Genomic DNA, 25,988 nt, shown 5'->3' with positions numbered 1-25,988 from the left:
CTCTCTAGTGGCTTCCAGGGGATGGTTGTATAGGGGGAAATCATTAGTCACGGTGACTAACGGAGTTGGGGGTCCTGGTGTCTACTAACTGATTGGTGCAGGGGAGGCGGTCGTTGATCAGTGCATCTGGTCCTGATGTCAGCCATGACGTTGCTTCATCTGGTTTTGCTGCTTTTCTGGGCCTGGAGGTGAAACACAACTGAGGCCTCGATGTTATCTCTAGTTTGAAGGAAACTCTGTCTCTGGGGTGCACAGACCTGAGGCTTTGTTCCTAAGATTATTTCATGCTGATCAGAACCTCATTGTCCTGAGAACTTAATGATTTAGGCAGTAGACATGCAAGGGAGAAGGAGGCAGGTGATTTAGGATGCTGGTGAGTCAAAAAGAAGAAGAGGAGGGGGAGAAAGAGAGAAACATCAATTTGAGAGAGAGAGAGAGAGAGAGAGAGAGAGAGAGAGAGAGAGAGAGAGATTGGTTGACTCCTGCATGCATTGTGACCAGGGCATGGGATAAGCCTGTAACTGAGGTATGTGCCCTTGACCAAGAATTGAACCCAAGATCCTTCGGTCCCTGAGCTGATGCTATAACCACTTAGCAAACTGGCCAGGGCAAACCAACACTTTTAAAGATAATTGTTTCCCCAAGGGAATGTGGACTATACGTATGAGCTCAGACAGACATGGCCTGAGCAGCATTTAGCATGTGTAATTCGGTTGCATCACTCTGAAATAGGAAAGTGGTAAGATTGCATTAGATTGCATCAGCCTGACAGAGGAAAGTGTGGCTCTGAGGATCACAGTAACACTGCTGGCAGATGATTAGATGGGCTTGGTGGTAAGTGGAAGGAAAGGCATTTAATGTGAAGTCTAGGTTTCCTAACCTGAGAGCTAGCAGTCATTAAACAAAATCAAAGAGTAAGTGGGGAGAAGAGAGCTTACCATTTAGGAAATAAACAAGACTCCATCCTCCCTAACCAAAGGCACTTAGGAGCAGACAGTTTACATCTGTCCAAACCGAAAGCCAGTAGCTTAAATTACCCTGGTCAGGGAGTTAGATAACAGAGACCCAGTTGGTGCTATTAGTGCCAGGCAAACCCAAGAATGGACAAAGTCGCCTTAGATGGTTTCGCTCAGTGGATATAGCGTTGGCCTAGAGACTGAAGAGTCCTGGGTTCAATTCCAGTCAAAGGTACATGCCCAGGTTGTGGGCTTAATATCCAGTAGGGGGCGTATAGGAGGCAGCCGATCGATGATTCTCTCTCATCATTGATGTTTCTCTCTCTCCTTCTCCCTTCCTCTCTGAAATCAATAAAATATATATTAAAAAAAAAAAAAAGAATGAACAAAGTCAGGGGAATAAATAATAAAGAAAAACAATTAGAGCCAGAAAAATCCAAGATAGAGGTGAAGCTGACCAGAAAATGATCCCAAACCCCACTATAAGCTCATTTTGACTTATCAACATACTAGAGGCCTGGTGCATGAATTTGTGCACCAGTGGGCTCCTTTGGCCTGGCCTGCGGCGATCTGGCTGAAACTGGGTCTCTGGCATCACCTGAGGGGTCCCGGATTGTGAGAGGGCTCAGGCCAGGCCAAGGGACCCTACTGGTGCATGATCAGAGCCAGGGAGGAGGGACGCAGGAGGTTGGCCAGCCGGGGAGGGGCCATGGATGGCTCCAGGGTGTGTCTGGCCCGTCTAGCTCAGTCCCGATCTGCCAGACCCCAGCAGCAAGCTAACCTACTGGTCAGAGCATCTGCCCCCTGGTGGTCAGTGCACATCATAGCAGCTGGTCAAGTGGTAGACTGCCCTCTGGTGGTCAGTGCATGTCATAGCGATCAGTTGAGTGGCCTTAGCATATTATTAGCATATTATGCTTTGATTGGTTGAACGGACAACTGGACACTTAGCATTTTAGGCTTTTATTATATAGGATTAAAAGACATACCTGAAAAACTGATGAATATTCTGATTGAGACCTCCCCTAAAATTCCCACCTGTAGAAAACAGATAAAAATCCTTAGGACAAAGGCCCCAGTGTGTGCTCTCCTGTGAGCAGCCCCGCACCCCCCTTTCCTTGAGCACCTGCTTTTACTTTCTCATAAGCTCTGAGTGCCCTCCTCTTGTCTGACGTTTCTAAAGAGACAAAGCAGCTCCACCTAGGTTCAATCCTATTCCTGTGCTTTTGCTTCCTCTATGCTAAACATTTCCTTTGTCTTACTGTCCCAAGCTTTAATAAACATACTCTCAAATTCACCCCGACTCATGTCTTGAATTCTTTCCTGCACAAAGTCAAGAACCCACACATTCCAAGATGTGTGGTCCCTGCCTGATCCCTTTCCAGTGACAAGTAGACCTGGACTATACAAAATGCTAAATGAAGATTTCAAGATGAAGACCATAGAAACATGGATTTTTTTAAAAAAAATATTTTATTGATTTTTTACAGAGAGGAAGGGAGAGAGATAGAGAGTTAGAAACATCGATCAGCTGCCTCCTGCACATCTCCTACTGGGGATGTGCCCGCAACCAAGGTACATGCCCTTTACCGGAATCGAACCTGGGACCTTTCAGTCCACAGGCCAATGCTCTATCCACTGAGCCAAACCGGCTTCGGCAGAAACATGGATCTTAAGAGAGAAGAAAGATCATTGGAAATATAAAAAAATGTGGCCAGTATAAAGGATTGTTATTTCCCCTTAGTTTTATGAAATTGTACACTATAAAAAATTATACATCATTTGGGAGGTTTATAAACTATATCCATGTTAATCCTAGGACATATTAACCCAATAGCAACAAGAATGGTGGGATGGCGTTGAATGTACTTATGTTGTAAGTCTCCAAAATTTTTGAAGTTTTTTTTTTAGATTTTTAAATTGATTTTTACTTTCATCCATGTGAAAGTAAAACATCAATCAGCTGTCTCTCCTGTACATCCCATACTGGGGATCAAGCCTGCAGCCGGGCATCTGTCCTGACTGGGAATCAAACCAGCAACCTTTCAGTGCATAGGCTGATGCCCAATCAAATGAGCCACACCAGCTAGGGCTTGAAGATTTTTAAAAAATAATTATTTTTATTTTTAATTGATTTGAGAGTGAGAGCGAGAGAGAGATTTGCTGCCCCGTCATCCATGTATTTGTTGGTTGATTCTTGTATGTGCTTCTCTTGTATGTGATTCTCATCATTGATGTTTCTATCTCTCCCTCCCCCTTCCTCTCTGAAACCAATAAAATATATTAAAGAAAAACACACACTTCTCCAGCTATCTTAATAGGACAAAGAATATTGCCAGAGATAGACTTTTTGTAGTGTTTAAGGATTAATTTATTAAGAAGTCAGAATAATTATCAATGTGTATATACCTAATAATAGAACTTCAAAATAAATGAAGCAAAAATCTACAGGATTTAATGGAAATTATAACAAACCTTCCTCAATAGTTGATAAAAACTATTAGATGAATACAACAACTCAGTAAAGGTATAATCTGAACACTATCAACCACTTTGACTTAATTGTCATTCACAGAAAAGGCTCAACATTTACTGAAGCTCAATCCATACTGGAAAAAATGATCAACTCTTGGGAAGGTGTTGCAGATTAGGATTACCTAGGAAAAGGCCCGAGGGGGTGTTCTGTGGGCCTGCTATGTTCTGTAATATAGAAAGAGGATTTGGGTTACACACATGTACCAATTAATAAATTCATTGAACTGTACACTTAAGAAATACGCATTTCATTGTGGGTGTTCACTGTACACGTCTGTAAATTTTACTGCGTGTGTAAACATTTTCATAATAAAATGACAAGGGAAAGAATTGATGAGAGACAGAGCCAGTAAACACAGGAGGGCATAGCACTGAGAGCAGAGAAAGGAGCCTGCACCAGGGAAGGCGGGGCCTGGGAAAGGAAGGGCCAAGGGACACAGGTGAGCTTACCTGTCATCAAACACGTGACAGGCTTTTCTGCGAAGAGGGCTGCATTCTATCTTGTTGAGATACAGTCGGTAGAGCTGAGCTCAACAATCCACAATAGCTTTTATTCTGACTTTCTTAACTTTATATTCTAAAAGACTCTCAAAATCACAGAAAAGTTGCAAAAACTATACAAAAATCTTCCGGAACCATCTGAAAGCCAGTTGCTAACTGTATGCTCTCTGCAAACAAGAACATGCTCCCCCATAACACAAACAATCTTCAAATCAGAACATTAACATCAATAATGTACTACTCATTTGCAAATTCCATTCAAATTCCTTCAATTCTTGTGTCATTTATAGCTCAGAAATTGTGATGCAAGTCGCAACATGGTCACTTTTCTAGGACTTTGGTATTTAGTGGGACTTTGACAGGTTCCTTTAAGGACAGCTTGTGAGGCACATTTACTTTTTTGAAAATTGCGGTAAAATATATAACACCTAACATACACCATCTTAACTATTTTTATTGCATAATTAAGTAGTGTTAACTACATTCACATTGCTGTGAAACCAATCTCAAGAACTACTTTCTTTTTTTTTTTTTTAATATATTTTTATTGATTTTTTACAGAGAGGAAGGGAGAGAGATAGAGAGTTAGAAACATCAGTGAGAGAGAAACATCGATCAGCCGCCTTCTGCACATCTCCTACTGGGGATGTGCCCGCAACCAAGGTACATGCCCTTGACCGGAATCGAACCTGGGACCTTTCAGTCCGCAGGCCGACGCTCTATCCACTGAGCCAAACCGGTTTCGGCAGAACTACTTTCATTTTACAAAACTGAAACTCTATATCCATTAAACAACTTTCAGTTCCCTCCTCTCAGCCCAGCATTCTTTTGTTTATATACCCTGAAGTGGAATTGCTGGGTCATATGGTAATCTTATTTTTTTTTTAATCTTTAAATTCTTTATTAGTTAAGGAATTACAAATGTGTCCTCATCCCCCCCTCCCCATTAACCCCCATCCGCCCGCCCCCCCCTCACTAATACTTTCACCCCCCTGTTGTCCATGTCCATTGGTTTGGCTTATATGCATGCATACAAGTCCTTTGGTTGATCTCTTCCCCTTACCCCCACCCTCCCCTACTTTCCCTCTGGGGATTAATAGCCTGATTGTTGTTTCTCTGTCTTTGGATCTGTCCCTGTTCATCAGTCTATGTTGTTCTCTATATTCCACAAATGAGTGAGATCATGTGGTATTTATCTTTCTCTGACTGGCTTATTTCACTTAGCATAATGCTCTCCAGTTCCATCCATGCCATTGCAAATGGTAAGAGTCCTTCTATTTTACAGCAGCATAGTATTCCATCGTGTAGATGTACCACAGTTTTCTAATCCATTCATCTACTGATGGGCACTTAGGCTGTTTCCAGATCTTAGCTATGGTGAATTGTGCTGCTATGAACATAGGGGTGCATATATCCTTTCTGATTGGTGTTTCTGTTTTCTTGGGATATATTCCTAGAAGTGGGATCATGGGGTCAAATGGGAGTTCCATTTTTAGTTTTTTGAGGAAACTCCATACTGTCTTTCATAGTGGCTGCACCAGTCTGCATTCCCATCAGCAGTGCACAAGTGTTCCTTTTTCTCCACATCCTCTCCAGCACTTGTCGTTTGTTGATTTGTTGATGATAGCCATTCTGACAGGTGTGAGATGGTACCTCATTGTTGTTTTGATTTGCATCTCTCGGATGATTAGTGACTTTGAGCATGTTTTCATATGTCTCTTGTCTTTCTGAATGTCCTCTTTTGAAAGGTGTCTATTTAGATCCTTTGCCCATTTTTTGATTGGATTGTTTATTTTCCTTTTGTTAAGTTGTATGAGTTCCCTGTAAATGTTGGAAATTAAACCCTTATTGGTGATAACATTGGCAAATATGTTCTCCCATGCAATGGGCTTTCTTGTTGTTTTGTTGATGGTTTCTTTTGCTGTGCAGAAGCTTTTTATTTTGATGTAGTCCCATTTGTTTATTTTCTCTTTAGTATCCAATGCCCTAGGAGCTGTATCGGTGAAGAAATTGCTTCGGCATATGTCTGAGATTCTGTTGCCTTTGGATTCTTCTAGTATTTTTATGGTTTCCCGTAGTACATTTAAGTCCTTTATCCATTTTGAGTTTATTTTTTAAATTTTTTAAAATATATTTATTGATTTTTTACAGAGAGGAAGGGAGAGGGATAGAGAGTTAGAAGCATCGATGAGAGAGAAACATCGATCAGCTGCCTCCTGCACACCCCCTACTGGGGATGTGCCCGAAACCAAGGTACATGCCCTTGATCAGAATCGAACCTGGGACCCTTCAGTCCTCAGGCCGATGCTCTATCCACTGAGCCAGACCGGCTACGGCTTGAGTTTATTTTTGTGTATGGTGTAAGTTGGTGGTCTAGTTTCATTTTTTTGCATGTATCTGTCCAATTTTCCCCAACACCATTTATTGAAGAGACTGTCTTGACTCCATTGTATGTTCTTGCCTCCGTTGTCAAATATTAATTGAGCATATTGGTTCAGGTTGATTTCTGGGTTTTCTATTCTATTCCATTGATCTATATGTCTGTTCTTGTGCCAGTACCAGGCAGTTTTGAGAACAGTGGCTTTGCTTCTTGGTGAGCCTGGCTAGAGGTTCATCAATCTTGTTTATCCTTTCAAATAACCAGCTCTTGGTTTCATTGATTTTCTGTATTGTTTCTTTGGTCTCAATGTCATTTATTTCTTCTCTAATCTTTATTATCTCCTTCCTTCTGCTCACCCTGGGCTTTTCTTGTTGCTCTCTTTCTAATTCTTTGAGATGTAGAGTTAGATGATTTACTATCAGTTTTTCTTGTTTTTTGAGATATGCCTGTAGAGCTATAAACTTCCCTCTCAGGACTGTTTTCATTGTGTTCCATAGGTTTTGGATTGTTGTGTTTTCATTGTCATTAGTTTCCAGGATGTTTTTAATTTCTTCTTTGATCTCATTGGTAATATTTTATCAATATTTAATAACATGCTATTCAGTTTCCAAGTGTTAGAATATTTTGGGTTGTTTTTATTGTAGTTTATTTCTAAAATTATGCCCTTGTGGTCTAAGAAGATGCTTGGTATGATTTCAATCTTCTTGAATTTGGGGAGACTTTGTTTGTGACCCAATATGTGGTCTATTTTTGAAAATGTCCTATGAGCACTTGAGAAGAAGGTATATTCCATGGCTTTGCAGTGAAATGTTCTGAAGATGTCAATTAAGTCCGTCTGATCTAGTGAGTCATTTAGGATTGCTGTTTCTTTGCTGATTGTTTGTCTAGAGGATTTATCCAGTGATGTCAGTGGTGTATTAAAGTCCCCTACTATGATTGTATTGTTGTCAATCTCTCCCTTGATATCTTCCAGGAGTTTTTTTTATGTATTTGGGTGCTCCTGCATTGGGTGCACATATGTTTATCAGGGTTATATCCTCTTGTTGTATTGATCCCTTTAGTATTATGAAGTGGCCTTCCTTATCTCTTGTTATGGCCTTCACTTTGAGGTCTGTTTTGTCTGATATAAGTATTGCTACCCCAGCTTTTTTTTTTTTCATTTCCATTTGCCTGAAAGATATTTTTCCATCCCTTCACTTTCAGTCTGTGTGAGTCCCTTATTCTGAGGTGGGTCTCTTGTAGACAGCAAAGATATGGGTCATGTTTTTTTATCCATTCAGCCACTTGATGTCTTTTTTTTTTTAAATATATTTTATTGATTTTTTACAGAGAGGAAGGGAGAGAGATAGAGAGCTAGAAACATCGATGAGAGAGAAACATCGATCAGCCACCTCCTGCACATCTCCCACTGGGTATGTGCCTGCAACCCAGGTACATGCCCTTGATTGGAATCGAACCTAGGACCCTTCAGTCCACAGGCCGACGCTCTATCCACTGAGCCAAACCGGTTTCGGCTCGATGTCTTTTGATTGGAGCATTTAGTCCATTTACGTTTAAAGTTATTATTGAAAGGTACTTGTTTGTAGCCATTTCTGTTTTTTTGTGGCCGTTTTCTTTCTGAGCTTTTTATTTCTCTTTTTACACCAGTCCCTTTAGCATTTCTTGCATTGCTGGCTTGGTGGTGATAAACTCCCTTAGCCTTTTTTTTGTCTGTGAAGCTTCTTATTTCTCCTTCAATTTTGAATGATAGCCTTGCTGGATAGAGTATTCTTGGATTCAGTCCTTTGCTTTGCATCACTTTATAAATTTCTGTCCATTCTTTTCTGGCCTGATGTGTTTCTGTTGAGAAATCATTTGATAATCGAATGGGAGATCCCTTGTATGTAACTTTCTGTCTCTCTCTTGCAGCCTTTCAGATTCTCTCTTTGTCCTGAGCATTTGCCATGGTAATTATGATGTGTCTTGGTGTGGGTCTTTTCGGGTTCACCTTGTTTGGAACTCTCTGTGCTTGTGTGACTTTTTTCTTCCCCACCTCAGGGAAGTTTTCTGATATTATTTCTTCAAATAGGTTTTCTAACCCTTGTTCCTCTTTCTGTTGTTCTGGCACCCCTATTATTCGTATGTTGTTTCATTTCATGTTGTCCCATAGCTCCCTTAGGCTAGCCGCCTGTCTTTTAATTTTTTTCTCCAGTTCAGTTTGGGTTAGTTTTGCTTCCCTGTCTTCTAATTCACTAATTCGGTCTTCCGCTTCTCCTAGTCTACTGTTGAAACTTTCATTGGTGTTTTTTATTGCAGCTATATCACTCTTCATTTCTTCTTGTTTCTTACATAAGTTATTGATTTTTTCATCTGTTTCTTTTTTATTCTTACATAAGTTATTGATTTTTTCATCTGTTTCTTCTTGATTCTTGCATAAGTTGTTGATTTTTTCCTCCATCCGGTTTATGCATTCTAGGACCCTTAATCTGAATTCTTTTTCTGTCATACGGCATGCCTCTGTTTCACTTAGCTGCTTTTCTGGCAAGTCCTCCTTCTCTTTCCTTTGGGGGTTTCTTTGTCTACCCATGTTTGATCTCACCAACATATCTAGATGTTGAGTCTTTCAGGGGGTGCTCCTTGGGTGGCAGTGGCTCCTTGGGCTGTGGTTGCTCCTCGGGCAGTTGTGGTAGCAGCTGCTCCTCAGTTGGCAGCAGCTTCTCTGGTGGGTGCTGTTTACAGCTGTGGTGGCTCCTCTGGCTGGTGGGGGGAGGCTTAAAACACAGCTGCTGTTCCTCAGCCAGAGGGTGTGCTGATCACGAGGCTGCTGTTCCTTGGAAGGGGTGGGCTACACACGCAGCTGCTACTCCTTGAACTGGGGTGGACTGCTCATGTGGCTGCTGATCCTTGAATGGCGGCTGGCTGCACGCTGCTGTTGTTCCTCTGCAGTGGTGGGCTGCTTGTGGGGCTACTGCCCTTTGGACGGGGGTGAGCTGCACACGTGGCTGCTCCTCCTCAGACGGGGACGTGCCACTCACCTGGCTGCTGCTCCTCGGACAGGTGCAGGCTGTTGTGGCTCTGCTCCTTGGACCGGTGCGTGCTGCATAGGGCTGCCGCTCCTTGAATGTAGGTGGTCTGCTCGTGTGGCTGCTGTTCCTCAGACTGGGGTGGGCTCCTGCTGCGCCTCGAATGGGGCCGGGCCGTTCACAGAACTGCTGCTCCTCGGATGGGGGCAGGCTGCACACACAGCTACTGTTCCTCGGATTGGGCAGGCTGCTCGTGTGGCTGCTGCTGCTTGGGCAAGGCCAAGATGCTTGTGCAGCTGCTGCTCCTCAGACTAGTGCAGGGTGCGGGCTGTGCACAGCTGCTGCTCCTCGGATGGGGGCGGGCTGTGCAGTGCTGCCGCTCCTCAGATGTAGGAAGACTGCTCGTGCAGCTCCTGCTCCTCAGACAGGTCGGACTGCTCGTGTGGTTGCTGCTCCTCGGACAGGGAAGTGGGCCGCTCACACAGCTGCTGCTCCTTGGACAGGGGCAGGCCACATGAGGCTGCTGCTCTTAGGCTTGAGGCAGGCTGCTCACGGGGCTGATGCTCGCTGGACAAGAGTGTGCCGCTCATGTGTCTGTGGTTGGTCCTCGGGCAGTTGTGGTAGCAGATGCTCCTCAGTTGGCAGCAGCTCACGTGGTTGAAAAAATAATGTGAAAAGAAGTAGATAATAAAGGAACAAACAAACAAAAAAAGGAAAACAAAGAAAAAAGCAAAAAAAAAAAGCTAACAAAATAATAATAAAAAATAAAAATGAAAAATTGAAATGTCATGCCTTTGACTGGCTTAAGATCCCAGTTTTCTGGAATGTCTGTGATTTTTTGTTGTTGTTCTCATTGTGGTTTTAATTACATTGGAGGCCTTTGTAGCTGTTGTTATTGATTTCCAATGTATTATTATCAAGATCAGAGAATATACATGATACTAGAGGCCTGGTGCACAAAATTTGTGCACAGGTAGGGTCCCTAGGACTGGTTGGCGATCAGGGCCATTTGGGACCTTCCTTCTGGCTGCCGGCTGGGGCCTTCCTTCGTTCTGTGCCACCCCCTAGTGGTCAGCGCACGTCATAGTAATCAATTAAACTCCCCAGAGCACAATTTTCATATTAGGCTTTTATATATATAGACTAGAGGCCTGGTGCACAAAAATTTGTGCACTCGGGGGTGGGGGGTTCCCTCAGCCCAGCCTGTGCCCTCTCGCAGTCTGGGACCCCTTGGGAGATAACGACCTGCTGGCTTAGGCCTGCTCCCGGGTGGCAGAGGGCAGGCCCAATCCCTAGGTGCAGCCCCTGGTTGGGCTCAGAGCAGGGCCAATTGGGGAGTTGGGGCGCCGCCCCCTGTCATGCACAGAGCAGGGCGGATCGGGAGGTTGCGATGCCACCCTCAGTCATGCTCAGGGTAGGGCCGATTGGGGGGTTGGGGCACCGCCCCCTGTCACACTCAAGGCAGAGTCGATGGGGAGGTTGTGGCGCCACCCCGTCACGCACAGAGCAGGGCCCATCAGGGGGTTGAGGAGCTCCCCCCTGTCACTCACAGAGTAGGGCCGATAGGGGAGTTGGCACACCGCCCCCTGTCACCCACAGAGCAGGGCCGATCAGGGGGTTGGGGCGCCACACCCTGTCACGAACAGAGCAGGGTGGATAGGGAGGTTGTGGCCCTGCCCCCTGTCACACACAGAGCCGCAGGGCGATCAGGGGGTTTGGGCGCTGCCCCCTGTCACACTGATCCCGGTGCTGGGAGGCCTCGTGGCTCCACTGATCCCAGTGCTGGGAGGCATATTACCCTTTTACTATATAGAATAGAGGCCTGGTGCATGGGTGGGGCTGGCTGGTTTGCCCTGAAGGGTGTCCTGGATCAGGGTGGGGGTCCCCACTGGGGTGCCTGGCCAGTCTGGATGAGGGGCTGAGGGCTGTTTTCAGGCTGGGACTGAAGCTCCCAACTGGTCCTTTCTTTTTTTTTTATTCTGGGCCAGCTTTAGCTCTGAGGCTCCAGCTCTTAGGCCTCCGCTCCTGAAAGCAGGTATCTGCTTTGTTTCGGTTCTCGAAACTCTGTATCAACTCCAGCTCTGAGATCCCAGCCGGCTGAAAGCTGGTTTCTGGAGTTTTGTTTAGCTTCTATATTTGTTATAATGTTTGAAACTGCAGGCTCAGAGGCCTGCAGCCGCAGGCGGGGAACGTTGGAGTCCTCCGTCACTGAAGTAAGCAAGCCTCATGTTAGTTTCAAGCTGCCTGGTTGCCGGCCGCCATCTTGGCTGACAGTTAATTTGCATATCTCCCTGATTAGCCAATGGGAAGGGTAGCGGTCGTATGCCAATTACCATGTTTCTCTTTTATTAGTGTAGATAATTTCACTTCTTTTAAGTTTATTTGAAGTCAAAAAGTACCATGTTCACCAGAAAAGGATGTGTCTTCTGTAGATGCTGCACATCTGTTATGTGAATGTCAATTAAGTCAAGGTGATTGACAGTGTTCAAATCTCTCTTGACTTTACTGTTTTCATCAGATCATTCCATTAGCTGCTGAGAAAAGGGTGTTATACATTCATTTTAACTCTTTCCATTTTTGCTTCATGTGTTTTGAAGCTTTTTTGTTGGGCACATATACATTTATAATTATTATGACTCTCTGAGGAATTAACCCTTTCACACAACAAAAGGTCCTTCTTTACCTGTGGTAATGCTATTTGTCTTAAACCAACTTCATCTGATATTAAGACAGCACAGCAGTTTTCTTAGGCTTACTATTTGTATGTTATATATCTTTTTTCCATCCCTTTGCATTCAATATATCTGTGTCCTGCTTTCTTAAATGGCATCTCTAATAGACAGTATGTATTTGGGTCTTGTTCTTCATCCATTCTAACCATTTTTATCATTGAAGTGTTTTGAGGATTTACTAATGTAGTTGCAATGGTGCTTACCATTTATGATTAACTTTGTACATGTGGAATAAATATATTTTGTTTTAGTATAAGTTAGAAGAATACTGGAAACTCTTTCAGGCGTGAGTTACTTGCTAGTCCCAAAGGCTAAGGGACAAACATGAAATGAGGATAGAGCTGGAAGAAAGGTCCCAGTTCTTTTTGCTTTAGGTAGTTGGGGTGACGAGAATGTGAGAGGGGTCTGGGGCGGGAGGAGAGTCAGGAAGCCACTGATACCTATCCCTGCTTTGTCCCCACAGATCCCAGTTGCCTCATGCCCAATCACAGAGCCGGACAGAATTCACCAGCAACCAGCTGCCCCACAAGGATTGCATGCCAGCCTCCCAGAGGAGTGTCCGCCAGGTACATTCTAACACTGATCTCAAGCCCTTACCCGCCTTGTCTCCAGGTGTTCCCAGCCCTCTGATTTCCGAAGTTCCTGGTTCTTTATCTACGGGTATTTATTTATTAAACGGCTCCTGAGTGCCTGGCACTGTACTGATGGAGGGCAGGAGGCCCCTGCCCTCCTGGAGCTGTTCTTCTGAGATGGACTCAGACAGACAGTTGAAGGTGACAGAGAGACGAGATAGGAACCATGAGGATAATTGAGTGATGGGTGGGACAGAGACTGGGTTGGTGAGGTGTCTGAGGATGTGACCTTGACGCAGAGAGCAACTGTCTTTAGTGCAGAGCGCCACGCACAGTGGTCCGGAGAGGGCCCCCCAGGAGCTATGGTCCCAGGGGCAGGGGGAGAGCTTGTTTGAGCAAAGCTGGGGGGCAGCTGGGGTGAGTGTAGGGTGAGTTTGGGGTAAAGAAGTCACAAGGGCAGGCGAGAGCAGACCACAAACCCTGGACACTCTGGAGGGAGCATAGATTTCACTTTTTGAGTGAGGTATTCAAGAAAGTAAACTATCCCAATATGTTGTATTGATTAAATGTTGAATTGATACTATGTTGAATGTTAGGTCAAAAAATACATAGTTAAATGAATTGGCCCTCTTTCTCTTTTTTTTCCTTTTTTATTAAATTTATCGAGGTGACATTGGTTAATACGATCATACAGATTTCAGGTGTGGGTTTCTATGTTACAAGATCCATATATTGCACTATGGGCCCATCACCCAAAGTCAAATCATCTCCTGTCACCTTATATTAGGACCCCTTTCACCCCTAACCCCCTTTCCCTCTGGAAACTTCTGCACTGCTGTTTGTGTTCAGGAGTTTCAATTTTATATTCCACATATGAGTGAAATCATGTGGTTTTTAGCTTTTTCTGACTGACTTATTTCACTTAGCCAAATATTCTCAAGGTCCATCCATGTTGTTGCAAATGGCAGTATTTCATTCTTTCTTACATCCATTGTTCAGATGTACCACATCTTCTTTACCAGTCCACTGTCTTGGGACACTGGTTCTTTCTATGTCTTGGCCTTTGTGAATAATGCTACAATGAACATACGGGTGCATATACCTTTGCGAATACATGTTTTCGAGTTTCGGGGTATATACCCAGAAGAGGCGTTGCTGGGTCATATGGTAGCTCTATTTTTAATTTTTTGAGGACTTGCCAGATGGCTTTCCATAATGGTTGTACCAGACTGCATTCCCACTAGCAGTGAATGAGGGTTTCCTTTACATCACATCCTCTCCAGCACTTGTTATTGCTTGTCTTGTTGCTAATGGACACTCTTCTTTTTTTTAAAAAAAATATATTTTATTGATTCTTTACAGAGAGGAAGGGAGGAGGGATAGAGAGTTATAAACATCGATGAGAGAAACATCGATCAGCTGCCTCCTGCACACTCCCCACTGGGTATCTGCCCACAACCAAGGTACATACCCTTGACCGGAATCGAACCTGGAACCCCTGAGTCCGCAGGCCAACGCTCTATCCACTGAGCCAAACCAGTTAGGGCGCTAATGGACACTCTTAACAGGTGTGAGGGGGTATCTCATTGCAGTTTTGATCGTATTTCCCTAATTGCCAGTGAGGTTGAACATCTTTTCATATATCTATTAGCTATTTGTATGTATTCTGGGGGAGGTGTATTTTCAGGTCTTCTGCCCACTTTTTGATTGGGTTGTTTGTTTGGTGTTGCATTTTATGAGTTCTTTATATATTTTGGAAATTAAACCTATGTCGGAGCTATTGTTTGCAAATATCGTCTCCCATCTGGATGGTTGCCTCTTTGTTTTGCTGCCAGTTTCTTTTGCTGTGCAGAACTGTTTAGTTTGATACAGTTCCATTCATTTATTTTTGCCTTTACTTCCTTTGCCTTCGAGGTCAAGTTCATAAAGTTTTCTCTATGACCAAAGTCCCTAAGTTTGGTACTTATATTTTCTTCTATGTCACTTATTGTTTCAGGTCTTATATTTAGGTCTTTGATACATTTTGAATTAATTGTTGCACAGGGGGAGAAACTGTAATCCAGTTTCATTCTTTTGCATGTGGTTTTCCAGTTTTCCCAGCACCATTTACTGAAGAGACTATCTTTACTCCATTGTGTATTTCTGGCTCCTTTGCAAAAATTATCTGTCCATATTCATATGGTTTTATGGCTGGGCTCTCTATTCTGTTCCATTGATCTGTGTGTCTGTTTCTCTGCCAATATCATGCTGTTTTGATTATCATAGCTCTGCAGTATAATTTGAGTCAGGTAGCAAAATATCTCCAGCCTTATTTTTTTTTCTCCTCAGGATTGCTTTGGCTATTCGGGGCCCCCTTTCTTTTTACTCCTTTTTGAAAAAATATATTTTTTATTGATTTCAGAGAAGAAGGGAGAGGGAGAGAGAAACATCAATGATGACTGAAGGGTCCTGGGTTTGATTCCAGTCAAGGGCACATGTCCAGGTTGTGGGCTTGATCCCCAGTAGGGGGCGTGCAGGAGGCAGCCAATCAATGATTCTCTCTCATTATTGATATTTCTATCTCTCTCTTCCTCTCTGAAATCAATAAAAATATTTTAAAAATACAAAACATCCACATAGAAATTGATCTGTGACCTCCTGGTTTATAGGTTGACCATCAACCACTGAGCCACGTTGGCCAGGCATTTACATATTTTTTAAAAGAGCGAAATTCTCCAGTGTTGCAGAAAATGGTATCCCAAAGTGATTTCAGTCAAGAAAAAACAGCAGTTGGCACTATGCTGCCTTTTCTCCCATTTCAGGATACACATGGGAGAAAACCATTTCCCTTCTTAAAAAAATAAAACACAACAGAACCCTTTCTCCTCCGGTTCAACTTCCACTGCTTATTCCTAGAAACACCCAGAAAACAATATAAACAAGACCCCGCCCACCTCACCTGGCTCACAGCAAGGGCTGTTCCTTAGGAATTTTCTCCTCTGCTATAAACAGGAAACTGACCCCTAATTTCTGGGAACTGGCAAAAAAAAAAAAAAAAAAAAAAAATCCCATTTCCTTCCAGGAGGGGCCTGAGGGCTCTGTAAAGGACCAAAGGGCATGGACCTGGCTCATGTGCAAAGGGGGCTTTTCTATATAAAAACACCCAACACCTTATAACCTAACATTTAACCTACAGGTAAAAGCGAGCAGCTGACTCAGATACTAAAAAGGTGTGTGTCTCACCATCTTTAACCAGAAAAGAAACAGAGGGGAGCAGAGTCCAGAGAATTTGATTTCCTCTCCTTTCCAAAAACTTTGACGCGTATTCTAGGCGAGAGCCAAGTCGCAAAGACAGACACGTTCTCGCAGAATACAGTCTCTGCCGGATAACGCTGCCACTCCTGGGCGGCCTGGCGCGTGGCCACTTGACTGAAACTCTCTCCCTGGTGTGCCCCGTGCTTAACCATCACCCGGACAATTATTTTCTCAATTCGACTTTGTCACTGACAAATACTTCAATGGCAGCTTCTAGAAACGGCCCAGAGGACCCCCTCCCACCCAGTTCAGGGCCACAGATCCTTTCAGTTGATGGGCTCCTTGCCAGACTTTTGCAGCAGTTCGTCAGTTTCTAGCAATGTCTGCACCCAAAGAACCCTCTGTGCACAGACAAAGGGGAGGGAGGGGCGGTCTGCAGCGCGCGGTGGCGCTTCCTATCGATGGCGTGGACCTTCCTTGAGCATAGGAGCCCCAGAGCAAGAAGGCGAGGCCACTCGAGTTCTGATTTGGCCAGGACACAACCGCGTCGGTGCATTGCTCCCAGCCCTTCTCCTTATGAGAATTGGCCTGATGCACCCGACCTCGAGGACAGCGTTGAGTAGAACACCTTGCTTGGCCCACCCAGATACATCTCCAAGGCCAGGATGCACAAAACCATGTGTCTGTAGACAGCTCTTTGTACATGTCTTCCACACTGGGCAGAAGTGGAACAGCCCATGAGCTTGCTTGGGTCCATGGTATGGATCCTGTCCCAGGATGACAACCTCCACGTCTCTTGTGTTGCACATTTGGGTCCACGTGAAGACTTGGTGTGGGGGTGGATACACAGTGTAATGTCTTCCTTCTTCTGCGACAAATCCCATTAGCTTTATAAAGGGTGTCCCAGAATTCACGCAAGATTTGAATTTTGCATGAGCATTAACAACAACAAAAAATAAAAGCCTAATTTTACTTGGTTTATTGAATCAGATTCTAATATCTGTTGCCCTTTGATTTCAATCCCTTCAATTTGATAAGCATTACCAAGTACCAATTATGGCCCAGGAGCAGGGACAATGAAGGCCAATGAAGACCACGGCTTTGCGTATGTGCCAGCAAAGCCGTGGAGGCCATTTACCCGATGTGCTATTCCGTACATAACCCTATACTGTATACTTTATGAATCGATAAAAAATTTGCAATTTTTAATTATAACCCTGTGTTTTCTATCAAAATGACTTCTTGCGTGAATTTTGGGACACCCTTTAAAATACTCACCGGCAGATTGGGAGCCGCGAGTCTAAGCAGGGCCCCGGCCTTCTTCTTCTGGATGCGGACCAGCTGCTCGGGGCTCAGCGGCGCTGAGGCGATGCGTGTGCCAGGCTCTTCCTGCCCTGCCGGGGCCTTCTTGGCGGGGCTCACCGCTGCATCCCCGCTCTCCTCCGCCTCGCCGGCGCTGGGGGAGGAGAAGGAGTACAGTGTCTTCTGGCTGATCATCCTGAAGCCGCCCGGTGCCCCACGGGGCTGGCACAGGCTGTGGCGGTTCCCAATTGGTGCCAAGCCGCGCACATGCTCCCACCGAGGGGGTGGGCTCCACTATGTATTTTTTAACCTAAAATACCCACACTGGGAATCGAGCCCGCAACCCAGGCATGTACCCTCACTAGGAATGCAACCATGACCTCTTGGTTCATAGCTCAACGCTCAAACACTGAGCCATATCGACGAGGCTCTTTTTACCCTTTCAACATGGCAACTATGAATTTGAATTTCTTGTGTGGCTTATAATACATTTCTGTTGGCAGTGAGGGTCTAAGGAAGTGGTTGGCAAACTCATTAGTCAACAGAGTCAAATATCAACAGTACAACAATTGAAATTTCTTTTGAGAGACAAATTTTTTAAACTTAAACTATATAGGTAGGTACATTGTTATTAACTTAATTAGGGTCCTCCTAAGGCTTAGGAAGAGCCACACTCAAGGGGCCAAAGAGCCGCAGTTTGCCGACCACGGGTCTAAGGGATGTGAGTGGATTTTCCTGTTTGGATTCCACTGATGGCCGAAAGAGGCCTCCCTTAGCCATCACTGCCAGCCTCCAGGAGCCCTGTGGTCATTCACTCACCAGATTCTCTCTCTTTTCCCAGGATTCTATCTGTCAGAACAGAGCGGAGAGTGTACACCATGCACTGAAAAACAGAGTTTCACCCGTCATCCCAACCGCCTCTCTTCTTGCCACCCCTGCTCTAACTGCCCTGCAGGTAGAGATGTAGACCTCGTGCCTACAGTTAGGGTGCCGGGCAATGAGTTGATAATTGTATCGAATGGGGGATCAGAAACCTAATTGCCAGCCCAGCGTGGTCTTCATCATACCCTTTTCATGATATGACTTAGGCCAATAAAATAAAATGAAAACAGAAATTATTTTTATAATGCATGCCACACAGGAGGGACGTCTTTTAAAACATCAGAGGGAAGTGGTGGGAGAATAACCTGTCCCTTGAAGGGAGGACTCAGTGGCCACATCATGGAAGGGGTGGCCGAGTGGAAAAGTGCTGGTTTGGAGCTAGGATGTGGGGCTTGTCCTGGCCAGACCCCTCCTGGCCCTGTGCTTCCTGGCAGGCGCTCCGCCTTCCTCAGCCTGCATGGCCTAAGGCCCCTCTGCAGGGTTAAGTTAGCGGAACTCACCCAGGGGTTCCTCCCCACCTAGGGTCTCTCAGGTTATACCCGACCCTTCTTAATCATCCCACAAACCAGTAGATATTTCCCTCCAAATCCTGATGTAATACATAAAGAATCATGGCCTTTTTAATGTACACGGTTATTGCGGACAGGTGAATAGTGCTGTCCTTCTTGCACCTCACAGACATTGCTGCAGAAACTAACCCTCAAATCTGTGTCGAACTGAGTGAAGCTGAGTGTGTGTGTGTGTGTGTGTGTGTGTGTGTGTGTGTTTGGGGGCGGGCGGGTAGGGGGCGGTTGAGTGGTGAAAAATGGTTTGAGGGACACATGATGGAAATGTATCCCCCGAATCCTATCCTTTATCTTCAGGTAAAGTACAAATAGCTCCATGCACCAGGACGAGTGACACCCAGTGTCAGTGCAAGAAGGGCACTTACCAGGATAAGGATTCTCCTGAGTACTGCCAACCGTGCAGCCCAAGGTAAGACACGAGAGCCCGCCGTGGCCGTCTGCGTGTCTTCACGCTCCGGCTGCAGCACCCCCTTCCCACCCCTCCTCAGCTCGGTCTCCCTTTGGCCAGGCTGACCTTCCCACTGGGCACAGTGGCCGCTAATCAGGGCCTATGAGCCTGTCAGTGGCCCATGCAAAGCTATAGGTTTTCTTAATATCAGAAGGAAGGGATTGTGTACAATGCAGCCATACTTGGAGTCATCTTTATAGCAATTCAATCACAAAATGGTTTTTGTTTTTTGGGTTTTTGTTTTGTTTTGTTTTGTTTTTGTTTTGGTGCCGGCATGAGCCCATGAACACATAAGTGTCCACAGTCAAGTCATAATGACCCGAGCCTGTAGCTCCTTCAGGGGTTCCTCAAACCCCTGCACCAGCTCCGCCACCTTCCCCCAGGGCCCTGCTCCCTCAATAAGACTGTGCTTTCCCTGTTATTGGGATTTAGGGGCCAATAGTAATTTGGTCTTTTACAGTGTGGCTGTGCTTGGTGGGGACAGTCAACGGGTGGAGGACAAGAGGGTCCTTGTATTGAGGGTTGACTGCAGCGGTTCTCAACCTGTGGGTTGCGACTCCTTTGGGAGTCGAACGACCCTTTCACAGGGGTCGCCTAAGACCATCGGAAAACACATATATTATTACATATTGTTTTTGTGATTAACCACTATGCTTTAATTATGTTCAATTTGTAACAATGAAATTGGGGGTCACCACAACATGAGGAACTGTATTAAAGGGTCGTGGCATCAGGAAGGTTGAGAACCACTGGACTAGAGAATGAGGCTCAGCTTGTGGCTGGAGTGAGCTACTTCCTCACTCGTGCTCCCCCTGCAGGTCAGGGAAGCTCAGTGCAGGCCTTATAGAGAAGGCCCAGCTCCTGTGGGTACAGCTCTGAATACTTAACTGGAGCCCCTGGGGCTGAAGGTGGCATCGGGTCCCCCCTGAACCCGGCAAGGGGGTGAGAGGGCCCGTCGGGCAGACAGGAGAAGGCTGTCCTTTTCCACTCTCCCACCAGGGGACACTGGGTGGGTGTTGCTCCCTCTTTCTCTTCCTCTTACCCCTTCACATCCTCCCTGTGTTTGAACCTAGGTGCCCTGATGGCAAGGTCAAGGTCAGGGACTGTGGCCCCTCCAACGACATCGAGTGTGTGGACCAAAAATCAGGTATCCAGGACCATGGGGAGGCCCCAGTTCCTGGAGAGCCAGTGACCACCAGCCTGGAGGCTTCCACTGCTCCCTCTCTCTCCTCAGGCACACCATGGTGGGTGATCGTGCTTGCCTGCATCTTTGGGCTTGGAGGCCTTGCCCTGCTGGGCACATTTCTATATCAGTGCTACAGGAGCCGTAACCTTCCATGTGAGTTTGGCGGGCGCGATGGGCGGGCACTGGCACTCTCTGCTGCTTCCCTCACTTCCTGCTTCAGACAGAAAGGCCCACCCCTCCGTCTCCCAAATCTCCAGGTCTTTCTGGCCTGGCTGTGATCTTGTTCCCTGGGATCACCCCTACCCCCCACCTCACTTGCACCTGTGGAGGGCCGGGGTCCTATCAGTCCCCCTGTCTTGGGGCTGATGGTCACCTCCTCTCCTGCCAAGTCGGGGAGGGCAGGCCAGTTCTTCACATCTGCAGGGCCCTCAGCCAAGGCAGAGGGTGGTCAGTGCCTCAACTGGGTGACAAGAGTCAGGAGGAGAAGGTCGGGAGGGGGCGTGGTTTACAGCTTTGGTCAGAGCAGAACCCAACAGAGATTTGATATGTGCTTCCTTTTACTTCTTTCCCCTCTTTCTTCCCCTTCCTGAGGGTGTCCCAGACTTGGATTGCCCTTCCCTGTCACCAGGCCCAAGACACCTTGTCAGTGTCTGAGCCCCAGCCCATGCCCTTCCCAGCAGGGAGACCCTGCGGAGGGGGCCTCCCACGCTAAGGCAGACACCCTTCTCTTCTAGGTTCTGGAGCGGCCACCAAGAGCGGGAGCAGAGTGAGTGGGTTTCTCCGGGACCTGTGGCGTCAGGTGGTGAGGAACTGCTTCCTGCCCAGAATAGGGCCCTGGGTGGGCGTGGCCCCAGTTTGTCCTGTGCTGCTCCCCCCGGCTCTCTAAAGTGGCCCTGTCCTTCCCACTGTTTGTGACACCCAGACCACAGCCCTGCACTCTGGGCTGTGGGGGTGTCAGGCAGGTGTGCTGAACCCCCTTAGCACAGCACCAGGGTCCTGGTGCTAACAGCAAAGTCCTGGATGTGCTGAGCCTCTGCCAACCTGAGCGGAGGGAAACCTGGGCGGGGCGGGGCAGCAGAACCTACGTGTCCCCTGCGACCCTTTAGGGAGCCTGGGTGTGGACTCCTGAGTCAGCTCTTTTCCTTCCCAAGGGCTGGTTTGGTGGCTTACGAACCCCAGGAGAGGCTGAGGCTCTGGACAATGCCCGCAACCTGGCCAGGAGCGACAGAGACTCATTGTCCTCTGAGCAGGAGCAGGAAGAGCTGGCAGGTGGCCTGGCGCAGCCCACAGGAGAAGCACAGCTTCTACTGGTGAGTGGGAGCGGCCATGCCAGGTCCTGGCCTTTGTGCTGGCCCAGGACTGTGTCAGAAGCAGGGAAAGGCCAGTGCTGGTCAGGACTGCTGTCCTGGGGAAGGATGGTACAAGGAGATCAGGACCTGAAGGGGACGGGGCTGCACTGCAGGGAGCTGTTAGCTCTGTGGAATGCCTGGGTCTTCTTATCTGTCTAGATGTCACAATATCCCAGAGTCCGGAACAGGCAGGCACAGGATGGCGCCCTCACCTTTGTTGTGGCTGAATGAGGGCTGCAGATAGTCCACTGTGTAGTTGTAAAATAATTTAGTAAGCCATTCCTCGCAACAATAGGAATATCAGACTTACTACAAAATTCTTATTACATTGAACCTATCTCTATAAAAGCCTATGCGATTGGTCGCTATGACATGAACTGACCACCAGGGGGAAAACACTCAATGCACAGGAAGAAAGACTGCAGGAGGCTTCTACCACTCCCTGAGAGGATGGGGCCTGGGGGATCGGGCTGAAACCGCCTCTCTGACATCCCCCAAGGGGTCCCGGATTGGGAGAGGGCGCAGACCAGGCCGCGGGACCCCACTGGTGCACGATCCATGCACTGGGCCTCTAGTATGATAATAAATCTTAGTCTAGATACCTAATCCTATTTGTAGGGTGGCATTTAGCAGTAGAATTTCTGGGCACACACACACGTGCATACCGTTTTGGTTCATATCAGTTCATGAGTTTTAGTATGACATTGAGTGGTAAACCTGTAGAAATATTTAATTTTTATTCCTCAGAAGCTTAGAAAGTCATTCCCCTTAACATAAGATGAAATTCACTAATTTTTTAGAGTTTTTAAATTTACAATGATTTTTAGCATCTAGCGTTGTTATCCAGATGGAATTGACTTTGTGACCTGATGTGACATGAGGAGTCTGACTTGTTCTGAGTCACTGTCTCTTTCCTCCAACCCCATTTCACAATGGATCCTCTCATTCCCTGGCTTTTGGCTCCTCCTTTATCAGGTGTGAAATGTTTACAGACTTTCCTGTTTCCTTTGTTTCTTTCCTGCATCTACGGTGTGCTCTTTTTAACACGTGTTTGTTTGTTTTTAATTGATTTTCGAGAGAGGAAGGGAGAGGTATAGACAGAAATATCAGTGATGAGAGAAACATTGATAGGTTGCCCTCTTGCATGTCCCCTAGTGGGGATCAAGTTCACAACCCCGGGCATGTGCCCTGACCAGGAATACATCACGTGATCTCTTGGTTCATGGATCAGCGCTCAACCGCTGAGCCACACCAGCCCGGCTACAGTATGCTCTTTTAAGATAAAGTATAAAAGGAAACAAAACAAAAAGGACAATAATCCCTCAATCGTGATTAATCACTTTTCACATTTTTTAAAGTAGTGCTTATCCACGGTGAGAAAAAGTAAATAGTACAGAAAGGTTCTCAGGGAGTGGTAGAAGCCTCCTGCAGTCTTTCTTCAGCCCCCCCACTTTTTTATTTCAGGTAATTATGAGAGACGATTCTTTTTGTAAAAATGATTTTATTTTATTTTTAAACTTTTACTATTTTTTTAATTTAAATTTTTTATTGTTTAAAGTATTGCATATGTCTCCTTTTCCCCCCATTGACCTCTCCCTGGACACTCCCATCCCCGACTCATGCGCTCACCACCCCCACTACTGTCTGTGTCCATGGGTTATGCTTATATGCATGCATACAAGTCCTTTGGTTGATCACCTAACCCCCCTCCCCCGCTCCCTCTGAGGTTGGACGGTTTGTTTGAGCTTCTAAGTCTCTGGATTTATTTTTGTCCATCAGCTTATGTTGTTCATTATATTCCACAAATGAGTTTGATCATGTGATATTTATCTTTCTCCAACTGGCGAGAGAATTCTTTGCTGAAATCTTTGTGCATATGCCATCTATATACAATACTCTACCAAATGAAACTTTTTAATATCTGAGAGTGCACATACCTTGCCAAAATATATTGTTTCTATGCATATAAAATTTAGAATTATTTATAAGATTTTCTCCACCCCACCTCCACAAAAGTCATTGGAACATTTTTTAAATATATTGCCTTGCCTTAATCCAAGAAGAATTGAGATCTTTCAACATTCAATATTTTTCTTATCAAGGAAGACAGCATTTCAGATCAGGAGTTTTATTATGACTCAGTTAAGATTTGTGTTTTTCTTCCGATTAATTCCTGTTTCTACTAAAAGCTGTTTCTTTGTATTTTATGTGTTTTGCGACCCTTACTGGTTGGATCCTGTTGTAATTCTGTTTTTTAATTTATTGTTTCTAGTATGTTTATTAACATTCACCAAGATATGCATTTATTTATTTATTTATTTATTTATTTATTTATTTATTTATATTTCAGAGAGGAAGGGAGAGGGAGAGATAGAAACATCAATGATGAGAGAGAATCATTGATCGGCTGCCTCCTGGAAGCCCTCCATTGTGGATTGAGCCTGCAATCCGGGCATGTGTCATGACTGGGCATCGAACTGTGACCTCCTGGTTCATAGGTCGATGCTCAACCAATGAGCCATGCTAGCGGGACACATTTATTTTTAAGTATTGTAGCTTATACCTTAGGGTTTTAAAAATTTATAATCATGTCTAAAATAATGATTGTTTCTGCCCTTTCCACAAGTCCTGCCTCCTTTGTTTCCAGAACTGACAATGTTCACAGGTGCTTAGAGAAGGCGCGCGTTCGATCTTGACTGGATTTCACTGGGAAGCCCTTCAATACTTCACCTAAAGGAATGATGCTGACTCTTGTGTTCATATAGAAAATCTTATCGTTATGGATGCAGCCCCTATTTTTGAGGTGTTTTTAAAAAATCAGAATTCATGTTTAATTTTACAAAATGCCTTTTCAGTCTCCATGGAGACAATCTAATAGTTTCATTTCCTTATTTAGATTATCAGTGTGGTACAGTATTAGTGATCAGTGCACCTCCAGCTTTGTGGAAGAAGTCTTACTTAGATTTTGCAAAGTGCCCTCATATATATTCTTTATTTGAGTCCCATACATGCCTGGGAGGGAGTGATTGTCTCCTGATGGGGTGGGTGGGAATGGACTAGAAAGGGCAGGAGGCAGCTGTGCAGGGCGGTGAGAATGTTCCATGTCTTGATTGGGTGATGGCTACTCAGGTGTGTCCAGTTGTCAGCGCTGGAACTGACAGGGAGTGAGCATTACTCTAGGAAACGTGGCCCTCCGTGAGCACACAAGGACACAGTCTGAGAGGCACAGCAGGGAGGTTCCTCTTTGTCTCGATGGAGACTGGGAGGGAGGTGGCTGCCCTAGGTCACACAGCTGGCTGATGGTCAGGCTCACTTCTGGAATCCAGGACTCCCGACTTGAACCCAGGGGGTTTTCCGCTCTATTTTACAGGGACCGACAGGCACAGACGGGTCTCAGATGAGAAGGAAGCTGCTGGTTCCAGCGAACAACGAGAACCCCATAGAAAGTGAGTGATTTGTTGGGGGCAGTGGAGCAGTGTCCTAACTGCTGTCCGCATAGCTGTTAGGGCAGTACAGAGTCAGGGATGCTGGAAACCGGGGGCCTAGGCTGATGGTCACTGGACCGTTAGGACAGTAAATCCCTTCCCCTCCTCTCTCCCTCTACCCGCTCCTCCCACTGCACACCATCCCATCTGTCACAACAATGTTCTGTACTGCCCTGTCCTTCTCTCCACCACCTTCCCCCTTCCCTGGCTGCTCAGGGCCGGGCTCACCACACTGTGGGCACCTAAGGGGCTGGTGCTGTCCAGCAGGCCACCACCAGCCCAGGAGACTCCCGAGCACCTGACCTCTGGCTAGGCCAAATTTAAAGAGCTGTAATGATAAGCTACAGATCAGATTTTAAATATTAGTACAGAAAAGGAATATAAAATATTCCATTGGTAACTTTTTGTTTATTGATTGCCTGTAAATATAATATTTTGTAAGTATTGAATTAGTACCAGATAGTATTAAAATGAATATTACCTGTTCCTTTTTATCTTCTTTAATTCAGCTATTAGAAAAATATAAATAAGTGGTCCTGGCTCACCTTATATTTCTGTGGGTCAGTGATGTGCAGTGCATTCCACACACATCTCATTGAATCCTCAGTACAATCCCATGAAATGGGTGGGGTTTGCTTCCGGGTTAAATTCTTGCTCAGAGTCTGTTTGTGCCCGTCCCACTCTGCCAGTTTGGGGGGTGGGGCCAAGCTGGGTGTGGAGCCAGAGATCGTCCCCCTCTAGCCCTCGGGCTGTGCACAGGTGCGGATGTGGCAGCCCCCGACCTTACCCTCAGGATAAGTGCAGGCTCCCTCCTCTGAGGGCCTGTTGCCCTACAGTCTGTCCCACGCTCTGTCTCCT

At 45.8% G+C, this 25,988-nt stretch overlaps 1 protein-coding gene and 1 pseudogene across 5 annotated transcripts in view; one reads left to right on the top strand and one right to left on the bottom strand.

The window, feature by feature from the left end:
• Positions 1–25,988, top strand: part of TNFRSF10B (TNF receptor superfamily member 10b) — a 53,900-nt gene that overhangs the window by 23,593 nt on the left and 4,319 nt on the right. For 3 of the 5 annotated variants that reach the window (XM_036314710.1, XM_036314711.1, XM_036314709.1), the window contains exons 2-8: positions 12,570–12,672; positions 18,056–18,169; positions 18,960–19,071; positions 20,184–20,449; positions 21,031–21,098; positions 21,448–21,606; positions 25,016–25,091. In XM_036314710.1, coding sequence (XP_036170603.1) covers positions 12,570–12,672; positions 18,056–18,169; positions 18,960–19,071; positions 20,184–20,449; positions 21,031–21,098; positions 21,448–21,606; positions 25,016–25,091 — 898 coding nt within the window. The remainder of the gene's footprint in view (positions 1–12,569; positions 12,673–18,055; positions 18,170–18,959; positions 19,072–20,183; positions 20,450–21,030; positions 21,099–21,447; positions 21,607–25,015; positions 25,092–25,988) is intronic. The other 2 variants (XM_036314713.1, XM_036314712.1) reach the window with 2 other exon arrangements.
• LOC118657815 lies at positions 16,221–17,409 on the bottom strand (annotated as a pseudogene).

The sequence above is a fragment of the Myotis myotis genome, unplaced genomic scaffold (assembly GCF_014108235.1).
Source record: "Myotis myotis isolate mMyoMyo1 unplaced genomic scaffold, mMyoMyo1.p scaffold_m19_p_6, whole genome shotgun sequence".
In the NCBI taxonomy this organism is placed as follows: Eukaryota; Metazoa; Chordata; class Mammalia; order Chiroptera; family Vespertilionidae; genus Myotis; species Myotis myotis.
This window is presented reverse-complemented; position numbering and strand designations above follow the sequence as displayed.